This window comes from Merops nubicus, unplaced genomic scaffold (assembly GCF_000691845.1).
Source record: "Merops nubicus isolate BGI_N331 unplaced genomic scaffold, ASM69184v1 scaffold4201, whole genome shotgun sequence".
Classification (NCBI taxonomy): Eukaryota; Metazoa; Chordata; class Aves; order Coraciiformes; family Meropidae; genus Merops; species Merops nubicus.
The window spans coordinates 929-12,253 of record NW_008586092.1 but is presented as its reverse complement, the minus strand read 5'-3'; the positions used below and the strand labels follow the sequence as shown (position 1 = coordinate 12,253).

The 11,325-nt window shown below is 50.0% G+C and overlaps 1 protein-coding gene across 1 annotated transcript in view; it reads right to left on the bottom strand.

Moving 5' to 3' along the window:
- The window catches only part of LOC103780836 (tyrosine-protein kinase Blk-like), a gene marked incomplete at its 5' end in the record, with an annotated part of 19,987 nt that extends 9,218 nt beyond the window's left edge, over positions 1–10,769 (bottom strand). Inside the window, 5 exons of the mRNA XM_008948528.1 lie at positions 63–215; positions 781–930; positions 7,719–7,822; positions 9,584–9,682; positions 10,676–10,769. Coding sequence (XP_008946776.1) covers positions 63–215; positions 781–930; positions 7,719–7,822; positions 9,584–9,682; positions 10,676–10,769 — 600 coding nt within the window. The remainder of the gene's footprint in view (positions 1–62; positions 216–780; positions 931–7,718; positions 7,823–9,583; positions 9,683–10,675) is intronic.
- Positions 10,770–11,325: the final 556 nt, after the last annotated feature.

Sequence of the window (11,325 nt, the reverse complement as noted above, 5' to 3'; positions counted from 1 at the left end):
GAGGCCTTTCCATCTCCTCTGTTTATCTATTTTTCCCCTGGAAGGGGAGGAATTCTACTTACCCATCCACACTTCCCCAAACTGCCCACTGCCAAGTTTCCTCACGAGCTTCAGCGACTCGCGTGGGATCTCCCACTCGTCCTGTGCCCAGGGTCTCTGGGGAACCAGGGATCTGCAGGGAGCTGTCAGCCGCTGGCACAGGCCATCCCCTTTCTCTGTATGAGGAGGAAGCACAGGACACTTCAATGGGATGGCAGAGAGAACCTCCTCCTCCTCCACCTACACGTGCCAGGGAAAAGTCAGCCTGTGGAAAATCCATGGCAGAGGGGGCTGGAACTAGATGATGTTTAAGGTCTTTACCAACCCAAACCATTCTAGCATTCTGTGAAACCTCCACAACCACACAAATGTTTCAGCCACAGGGATCAAGGTGCCCAGAATGGAACCAATGAAAGGAAAAAGCTCAAAGCAAGCCACAAAGGAGCAAATTCATCTGGCCAGCTAGTCCAAAGCATCCCTCCTGCAGATCCCTTCAACATTCATTTCTTTCTTTTCCTGACAGGAGACACTCCCTGGTCATAGGATTGTGAGCAGAGTTCACCCTTGCAATGCCCTAGGATGAAAACCAGGACATGGGTGCCCAAGTTCTGCTTGTAGGGGTACACCTGGCCCATGAGGGTGGAGGGAGTGGTGGTGGTGGCTAGTGAGCCTGTCCTCCCTCTGTCCACATGCCCACCTTCTGCTGGGAGACAAACCCATGAAGGAAGGGACACGACTCACGGCTGTAATGATGGATTAGCTCTGGCAGGCTGGAGAAAGTCATCCTGGGGGAGATGTAATACCCCCCACCATCCAAGGAGCGGATCCTGTAGTGTTTGATGTTGTCCCCACGAGCAGAGTCGCTGTCTCTCACAGACAAGGAGTAGGAACCTGGAGAATGAGCATAAGAAGGAGCTGTGAGGACAAGCAGCAGCCCAGTCAGGGACCAGCTACCTCCTCTTTCCTCAGCTGCATGCAGCTGCAGACACCTCCCCCAGCCCTTGATGATGTCTTCTCAGGGCAGGTCCCACCAGACTGCAACGCTGCCAGCTTTCCTTTCTCCAGAGCAAGTGGAGAAGATAAAGGTTCATCAGAGCTTAACTGGGCCTGTTGAGGCTTCGAGTAAAACCTGCCTATGGTCAACAGCCCCAAGGAAGACATATGACAATCAATAGCACACCTCCAGCCACAGCAATCAGATGTTCCTTAGGTCATATGGTCTTGCCATAGCTCCATATCTCCCATCTGAGCTGCCAATCCCAATCTCACCCAGATGAAACAAGTGACTGCAGTCTCATCAGTCTGTAGAAACATGGGACTGACAAGGAGCTGAATCACCCTGCCAGCAGCACCAGAACTTGGTTAGAGAGAAGGATAAAGGCAGGAGATACATGTCCCTTGTCAGCACTATCCAAGGTCCCCATGTCCCTTTTATCCCCTGTAGCCCTTGTACCAGGTCTGTGGTTCAGCTGGAGGTGCAAAAAGGGCCTAGGGGAGACCTACATGCTCCAGTACTCAAAGGGTGGCTACAAAGAAGATGGAGATTCCTTTTGACAAGAAGTCCCATCGAAAAGATGGGGGGTAATGGGTACCAGTTGCTCCTGGGGAGATTGATTGGACACAAGAGGAAATTTTTTCACAACAAGGACAATCAGCCATTGGAATTATCATTGGAGTTACCATTGTAATAATCTCCCCAGAGAAGGGGTGGATTCACCAATATTGGACCCTCTCAAGATTCAGCTGGACGAGGTGCTGGACCATCTTCTCTAGGCCATGCTCTTGCCAAGAAAGTTTGGACCAGATGATCCTTAAGGTCCTTTCCAGCCTGGTATTCTGTGATTCTATGAACTGAATGGCTCAGAAATAAACTTGTGACTGTGGCTGGACCACATCTAGAGATTCACACCTGGATTCATGGACCTTTTGACCTCAAGGGACCTATCCAACCGTCGACCACTCCAACCTTTTATTCTCTCCTTATAGTTGGTTTATAATCTAAACCATGGGGTTGTTTTTTTGCACACAGAAGCATCACTAGATGTTGCTACAGAGCAGCAACTTCCAGCCTGTGTCTGTATAAATTTCAGTACAGCTCAACGGTGGCTTTTCCTCCCTTTTTCTGGATCATATTTCTGGAACAAGCTGTTAGAAGCCTGCTGGGCTGTTAAAAATCTCCTACGTCACCCGGGTTGACAGGCTGCCCTTTAAAACATTAAAGATCTGTGGTGTGGGATCAGAACCAGGAGTGGGACCTTTCCCAGTGACTCTGAGACCCTCATCCTGCGTGCAAAGAGAAGGTGACAGACACACAACCACCACTGGCTGGTGTTTCTCCAGCACAGCACCAGCACTTCCCTATGCTGTGGCTGGAAGCTATTTGCATTTCTAAAAAGAAACAGAAGAAGAACCATCTTTGTGGATATTTGCCTTGTTGATGGGATTATAAATTTTTACAAGCAGGATTTGGGAGAGTCTAAAATTTTTCCAAGTGCTAGGAGTCCTTTGGGGGAGGTGCCTTTCTGCAGAGACCGGATGCTTCTCAGTGGTGCCCAGCAACAGGACAAGGGGCAACTGGCACAAACTGGAACCCAGGAGGGTCCATCTGGACAGAAGGGAAAAATTCTTTGCTTTGAAGGTGCCCAAGCCTGGAGCAGCTGCCCAGAGAGGCTGTGGAGTCTCCTGCTCTGGAGAGATCCCAAACCCTCCTGGCTGTGACCCTGGGCACCCTGCTGTGGGGGAGCTGCTGGAGCAGGGGGTGGGGTGAGATGTTTCCCAGAGGTCCCTTCCAACCCCCACCACTATGTGATTCTGTGATTCTGTGACAATTTGATTCTGTGACTATAAGATAGGGTGGCATAATACTGATGGGAGACCTGCTGCTGTAAATGCAGAGCCAGGGAACCTCAAGACTGGAAGCACACAGCCTCAGCTTGTTGGGCTCCCTCTCAACAAAGAAGGAAATTCTGAAAAAAACCCTTCCTTCTTCATGAGTGTCAAGTAGAAGGTGGACTGAGAAGCCCTTTTGGTTCTCAGTCCATCTAAGAAACTGCCCTGAAGCACCTTTAGTGGGGCAACAAAACACTCAAAGGAAGGGCAAAGGAAAGGCTCATTTTTGCAGCCCATGTCTCAATGACACAGCTCAGGACGTGGTGAACGTGGTGAAATCCCCAGCATTGGACACTTTTAAGTTTCAGCTCCACAGGGTGCTGGAGCATCTTGTCTAGACAGTGCTTTTGCCAAGAAAGTTTGGAGCAGATAATCCTTCCAACGTGATACTCTGTGATGGCTTTCCAGGGAGTGATCTTTGGTCCCTGGTGGGTGCAGAGAGGTGTTGGCAGGGCCTGTGCTTGCAGTGCTCAGCACAAGTCCTGCCAGAGCTGCTCAGCCACACTCACACCCCATAGGACTTGGCCCCAGACCTCCTCTGGCTCCTCTGTGGTACCTAGATGGCCTCAAGTTGCGAATAATAATAATAATGACAAATTAATAATGAAACTATACGGCTAATAATAATATTTCCTATTATTATTGATGAGGATGATGATGATGATGTTTCAATTTCAAAGTGATTTGAGCAACGTGCAGGCTAGGCTGGGTTACATGGCACGAGTCCAGGAGGGTGCTTTGCACGCCTGGGATGTGGCTCAGGGTACCTTGTGTTTACAACACAAGGTCTGCTGGAGGAAGGAGCCAAACGTGGTGGGAAGCCAACTGTACTGACAACAGAGAGCGTTGCCAGAGGAATTGTGCAGGAACTTAATGACCAACGTGTGTGCAAGAGGGTGAGAAGAGGAGACTTGATCTGTTTACTGGTATGGCTGCACCCAAAACGCCTGCTCTCCTGCAGGACCTCCTCTCCAGACCCCACTGAGCCTTTAAATCCTCCTCCATCTTTCAAACCAGGGATGCAGAGCAAGAGAAACTTCCAGAATTTTGGCTAAACTCCTTCAGTGAAACATTTTCCCAGAGGAAACACATTTTTCCTGGTGCTCTGTAGCAGGGGGAATTGGTGCAAGCCAGGACTTTTGGAAGGAGGCTGGTGAGGAGGAAAGGTGGACTTCACCCACTTTCCTTCCCTAGGGACACGTCTGGCTTGTGAAGACACAACTCAATGAGCTCCAGGCACCCTCCAGGCCAATCTATCAGCTGCCTGCTACCAGCATTAATAGTTATCCTGTCATTAGAGCTAATGACTGTGCTTCACTCCAAGTCAGAGCTCAGTTTGCTGGAGGGAGTGTGGTAGAGCTTGCCTGGTCACTCACCATGGCCAGTTCCTGTTCCCTTGGGAGCTGCAGTGTAAAGACAGAGCACCAGGGCTGTAAAGCTTCAATTGTCTCTTCTCCCAGGGACAGCAGCAAATGGAAAAATGTTAAATGGAGCTGGACAGATGGCAGGACTCCTAATCTCCCCTGATGAGCTGTCAGGTCCTTGCTGTTCAAAGGGTGGCATGTTTTGCATGGGAAAGAGCAGCAGAATATGTAAAGGGTGAGACTCAACTTCACATCATACCTAGGGCTGACTCAGTCACCTAAATATAAGAGTCTAGTACTATCTGAGATGCTTTGGGATACCTGCCTGGGCTGGGTGCATGGGAAAGAGCAGCAGAATTTGTAAAGGGTGAGACTCAACTTCACATCATACCTAGGGCTGATTCAGTCACCTAAATATGGGTGTCTGAGATGCTCTGGGACACCTGCATGGGCTGGGTAGACATGGTGCAAAATCAAACCTCCTGGTGCAGCACATGGAGAAGACCAGAGAGGTGGTTGATGCCCCATCCCTGGCACCATTCTAGGTGAGGTTGGAGGGGGGCTCTGAGCAACCTGCTCTAGCTGCAGATGTCCCTGCTCCCTGCAGGGAGCATGGACTAGATGACTAGATGACTCCCTCATGAGAGCCAGGAGCTGGTGACTCAGCCCAGCTGTAGAGCTGTGTCCCTGCAGGTTTTGGAATCATTATTACTTTGGGGGAAGGTTGGTTTACTTTCAGCAGCTTCAGCAAAACTAGCTCTCTGATGAGGACTTCACTGCTGGTCTGCTTCCTGCACTGTCTTGGACAAGGACCCATCTTCCTGGGAGGCTGAATGTTCCTGTCACAGCCTCAGCAAAAGGTTGGCTGAAAGCAAAGCCCCCCAGGTTTGCAGATCTTCAGTATCTTTAAAATGAGGTGCTGCTTTGGATGGTTTTTGAATGGGTGCTGCTCTTAGGCAGGGTGCAGAATGCTTCCCTCTGTGGTTGAGACAACCCTATACAAGGCAACCACCCTCCAGTGCATGGAGATAAGGGGGCTACTGCCCTTAGCTGGACTCTGTGCTCAGCCTTGAAGGTCAAATGTTGATGGTGATGTGCAAAATGCATAAAAATATCTGTGACTGAGGAGGAAAACAGGAAGAACCTGTGGATTCAAAGAGCAGGGTTAATTCCAGGCATTGCTCTGGGCATCTCGTGATGCTTTGCGTTGGTGGACTCAGCTTCACGACACATTTGGAGATGCAGGGCTTTCTCTTTTCCCCTTCCCTTCAGAAAGAGGAAGATGTGGTTAAGATGCATCACATGGTGTCTAAGACTAAGGCAGCAGGTATTCAGGTAGAGGCTGATCCCATAGGATGATCCAGAGGATGAGGTGTTTGAAGGAATAGCAGCCATATTTTAAGACAGAATACTAAATAGCAGAGAAGGCCAAGGTGAGACTCACATTTCAGAGCAGAAGCTGATCTCTGACCACTTGGGACTAACATGGGACTTTCATGGAGTGGAACATGCCACGTCTGCTAATGGAGAGTATCACACCCCTCCAGCTAAGTCTGCTGCCAGCAGCATTAAAAACTGGGTCTAACCTGGTTATTTCTCCTTGAATCTCAGCACTCCATCACCTCTCTCCAAACTTTGTGTGACCTAGACCCAACCACACTCCAGAGAACAAGCTACTTGTAAAGGAGAATGCTTAGAAACCAGATTATTCAATGTTTCCTGACCTGCAGGTTCCCTTAACCTTCTGAAAACTGCAAATCCACATGGAAAACAGATCTACTTGGCATCACCTCATCAGAGACAAGGGGGAAGCCAAAGCAGGCTGCCATAATGCTAGCACAGCAGCCCTGCCTCATGGGAGAGGTCTACAGCAAGATGAGCATCTTGATGGCCCACTTAGCCCACTAGATATCACACCAGCTCAAGACCAGTGCTCCAGTTTGACTCTATTTGTCAAATTCTTCTGTTGGAGTGTTGGAAGTGTTCAGGTCTGCAACCCAACCAGGGCTCAGACTGCATCTGTGGGTGAATGACACCACGCCAGGACCTGCTCTCTAGTCCTGGGGTCACATCCACACCATGAAGCTCTTCCTCGGCCTCCAAAATTGGATGATTGCACTCAAATTGGCTATTGGGAATGGTGAGTGGTTGACACCAGGACAAAACCTGCACTGGGGTTGTGTGGGTGACCCAGCTGTCACATTCAGGCTCTGGCCCTGTTTCATTTACTGGTAGTGGTGTAGCCATGGAGGAAGGAACAGATACAGCCTTGGAGACCTCCACTGTGAATGGGGGGAAAGAGAGGCAAGAAAGGAAGAAAGAGAAGCTGCAAGAGGCAAAAAAGAGTTGTAAAATGGATCCAATCTATCTATTCCCACTCTTACTCTTTGCCCTGGACCTTGTAGAAGCATTTGGGAAGCAAGACAAGGAAAAAAAGGTCCCATACCACTTCAGATGGATGCTCCAAGTCTCTACTGATCTATTAGGAAGACCTAAACACCTTTTCCCATGTGGCAAGGACAGATTCCTGTAGCCATTTCACAGAAAAGAAACCAAAGTACAGCAAGACTGAAGCATTTTCCTGAAGTACACTATGGAGCTGATTCAGAGCAGAACCATAGGACCACCCTGAGCATCATTTTCTCTGTGCTGTAAAAACATCTGCTGGCCCAGAGGATGCAAGAAGAGAGGAGCAGGAAAGAAGCAATATGAAATTCCCACAGGACAACCTAAACTGGTGTCCAGACCATCAAATGAACAGCATAAACCAGAGGAGTATTATGGTTAGTCATTATATCCTGCCTGGGAGAAGTGATCACAATGCTCTGCCCTTTCCATCCTCACTGGGTCACGTCTTCAAAGGCCAGATAAGCTCACAGGGAAGGGAAGTGGGTGAAGTCCACCTCTTCTGCACATCAGCCTCCTTCCCCAAGTCCTGACTTACATCAATCCTCCCTGCTACAAACCATCAGGAAAATAATATTTCCTTGGGGAAAAAAAGTTTCACCAAAATCTCTGAAATTGTGCAAATTTCTGCAGCAGGTGGGACAAACTCTTCTTCAAGAGCACATAGAAGGTTCTCCATTTGCCAAAAAAATGAACATTTCCTCAGAGAGAAGAGAAAAATAAACCCCCTACACATAGTTTTGGAAAATTTCTTCTGCTCATTTGTCTTCCTGCATCTCTGCCAGGGAATCTGGTGACAAAATCCACCCTTACTACAGCCTGAGCCACACACACGAGTAGCACCAGGAGGATATCTCTGCCCTCCAAATCCCCAGCTCACTTCTGCAGCCCTGCTGACCCTGCTGAGCCTGCCACGTGTTATTTTGTCCAGTCAGCCCCAAGAAACACTGAGACAGTGGAACTCTGCAGCTCAGGTCTGGAAGGTTTCCCCAGGGGTTAAGTTTGCTCTGTGGATCTCACCTTGGCTGGTTTCACTCTCCCGGACAAGGAAAGAGCCAACTTTGTTACCAGGGGACAACAGCAGCCGTTCAGCATCTTTTCTGCTCAGAGTTTTAAAATACCACCTGAGAGAAAGAAAAGGGAAAAAAGATTGATAGAAAAGGAAAAGCTCAAAAAAACCCCCAAATTCTTTCCAATTGCTCTTTTTTTTTTTTCTTTACCATTACACTCTGAAACAGAGGGTTATTTTTATCAGCAACTAGTTCTTCATCTGCTGGAAAGTGGCAGTAATGGACTGTTTTCAGGAGATTAACACCAGGGTTCGTTCACTTCGGGTTTATTTCCCAGCCTGGCAATTCAATCATGGCAAAGAGGAGGTGGTAGGTGCAGTACCTCTTAGAGGAGAGAAGAGCAAGCTCAGCCAGAGCCTGTGAGGCACACAGGGACCCACAGCTCACCTGGCAAGTGAGTAAGCCCTGAGCAGTGCCCAGGGTTGGAAATAAAGCAGGTATGTGGGCTGCAGGCTGAGCAGAGGGTGCCCATAGCCATTTACATGCACCCTCTGGATTCAAAGAGCATTCACATCTCAACCACCCTTCTGTGCACTGAGAAATATGTGCTGAATGCAATGATGGCTGGGTCCTTCCAAATGTAGACTGCAAGTGGGATGGATCATTGGTTCTGTGAGACCCCCCTGCAGTGCTGGGGCAGCTCTGGAGTCCTCAGCACAGCAGAGCCAGGGACCTGCTGGAGCGGGGCCAGAGGAGCCCCAGCAATGCCCCGAGGGGGGAACCCCTCTGCTGGGAGCCCAGCAGGAGAGAGTTGGGCTGGGGCAGCTGAGAGGAGAAGGCTCCAGCTGGGGAGACCTGCTGGGGGCTGCCAGAACTTCAAGGGGGCATACAAGAAAGATGGGAAGAGACATTTTATCAGGGCCTGTTGGGATAGGACAAGGGGGGATAGTTTTCAACTAAAAGAGGGAGATTAGATGAGAGAGAAGGAAGAACTTGTTGATACTGAGGGTGTTGAGCCCCTGTCCCAGGCTGCCCAGAGAGGTGGTCGCTGCCCCATCCCTGGCACCATCCCAGGGGAGGTTGGCCGGGGCTCTGAGCACCCTGCTCTAGCTGCAGATGTCCCTGCTCCCTGCAGGGGGTTGGACTGGATGAGCTTCAAAGGTCCCTTCCCACCCAAACCATTCTATGATTCTATGAATGCCATAGATGAAAATAAGTCACAGAGACAATGTCTTCTGCAGCTTGTATTATAGGCATAATAAACCATTTTGGCCCAAGTCTTTCTTACCACCTTCTTTGCCAGGAGCCAAACATGAAGGCTGCATTTGGACTAATGAAACAAACAGTGCCAGGCTGTGGGTCCAGGCACTGGCACTCAGTGGTCTGCCCTGTTGAATTGTTGGTGAGGTCTCTGGCACACCCAAGACCTGGTCAACACGGTCCCTCCTAAGTGATCCTCAGACCCAGGCTGTATATGGACACTGTCTTGGAGGCTGAGCAATCTTCACACTAGGCATGTGGGTGGACTGGCCCAGTGGGGCCAGAGGATGATCCCTGGCACTGCTAATTTACCAGTGCAAACATAACCTTTATGTTCTTTCTCCAAAATCCTTCTTGTCCATGGTGGGCACAGTCAATGGGACAGAAATCTTTGCCCACTTTCTCCATGGTCACCTCCTCCTCCCTGCTCTCCACCCACAGGGTGCTTAAAACTTCTCTTGAACTTTTGGGCAGCCTTTCTGAGGATGCTGAAAGGCCTCTTGCCATCCAGCCCAGCAGTGACACCTTCTTGCTGGCAGGTGAGGCTGTTCCCATAGCTTGTTGAGAGCCAGGGCACTTCAACAGTGTTCACCCTTCGTAAGCTTACACACTTACTTTTCCTCTTCCAAACTGTCTACTTGTGCAACGAAGTTCCTGGGGATGTAGCCTTTCCTCCCACTGCTGAGGGATTTGGCCAGCCACCAGTCGCCCTCGCTGCAAAGCAAGAAGAGAAAGTGTGAGTGCCCTGAGGAGGGTCCATGACAAGCCAAGGCTGCAGGGACAAGAGGATTTCTGGGGTTTTGAGCGCTTCAAATAGGCCAGTGTTCCTTAATCCACCCTACAGATCCCTCTTGATTCCTTAGAAACACCACCAGGTTGAAGGCTGTTGGACTTTGGGAGGTCACAATCTCTTTCCATGAAGAGGGAGGAAGTGCAGAGTGAACACAGACCCAAATCTCTGCGACGTTCCCCAAGTGAGAGGAGGGACATCTGGGTCACTGTGGGTTTGTTTTGCATAGGGACATTGGGGCTCCTCCTTTCTGCTCCCTCCTTTTCCTGCCAGTCACCCCATTGCTTTGCTTTCCCATCACTATCTCAGTCACCAGCTGTGACCAGAAGTCCTCCTCACCCATCAGTCTCCCCTGCCCCACGGGTCCCAGCCCATGGCATCAGGGGCTCACCTCACAGAGAGGTCAAGGGTGGAGCAGCCCTACAAGGCCAAACGACCAGGGGACCCAAGCCCACCTCTGTCCTGTGATGGACTGGGCAGATGGACTGTCAAGCTCTCCTCCCATGAGTTTGAGAGGAAGGTGAACTGAAACCACACGTCTCTCTGGCTTGATTCTGTCCTTTCCTCTGACTACACCCAACCCACATCCTTTGCAAAAGCATGATCAGCACAAAATAAGAAACAGGAGCTGGGTTATTGTTATTTATGCTACTCCTGCGCCCACACATAGCAGCAGTGAAGAAGGTCTCAGGACTATCCAGGCAGGGGGGCTACCTGACCCCCACCTATCCATAACCCAAGGAGAGCACGGAAGTGTGACCTTCTCCACCTTGCAGAGAGAAGAGGGTGCCCAGAGTTACACTCTGGAGCTAAGTCAAGACTCAGGCTCACATCTGGTGAGCCTCACCCCAAGGTCCCCTCTTTCCCAGCCTCACCATGGCAATCCTTGAGCTCCCCTCTGGCAGCAGGTCACTTACTTGGAGAGGATTTGGAGTTTCTCCCCCTTGACCAGTGGCAGGTCACGGTCACTCGAGGCAGGGAAGTCATACAGGGCAATCACAACCAAGTTATCTGAAAGAAGCAGCAGCACCCATGAATCCCTCTGATTCCCTGCCAGGGGGGTGATGCACACCCGGGTGTACGATGGGGCAGTTCACACACCCCCACACACGGGGGCTGACACCCCTCCTGTCCTCCAAAAGCCACCATCTCCACCAAAAGCCAAGCTTTCCACCAGCCCTGCTCTCCTGCCAACCACAACCTCTGCTGAGGAACTAATGCTGATTCACCAAAGCATTTCCTGCCTGTGTGGTTTTAAAGCACTCCAGACCCCTCTATCCACAAACCCCAGTGTGTCAACAAGAAAAAAAAGCTTCGTGTGGAATAAGAAGGGTCATAAATAACCTGTCAGAGTTTGGCCTGAGTCTTACGTGGCGGTAAATGAAAACTGCTGTAGCAACATCTCCCAGGGTGGCTCTGGGATTTGGCACAAAAAGATGAGGTTTTCTTGATTGAAAAAGGTATAAAGTCATCTCAGATTCTGTTACTCAAGCCCATTGCTTGGATTTAACTCTCCCTCCAGATGCTCTCAGCTCAGCCTGTATCTTGCTGAGATACATGATGATAT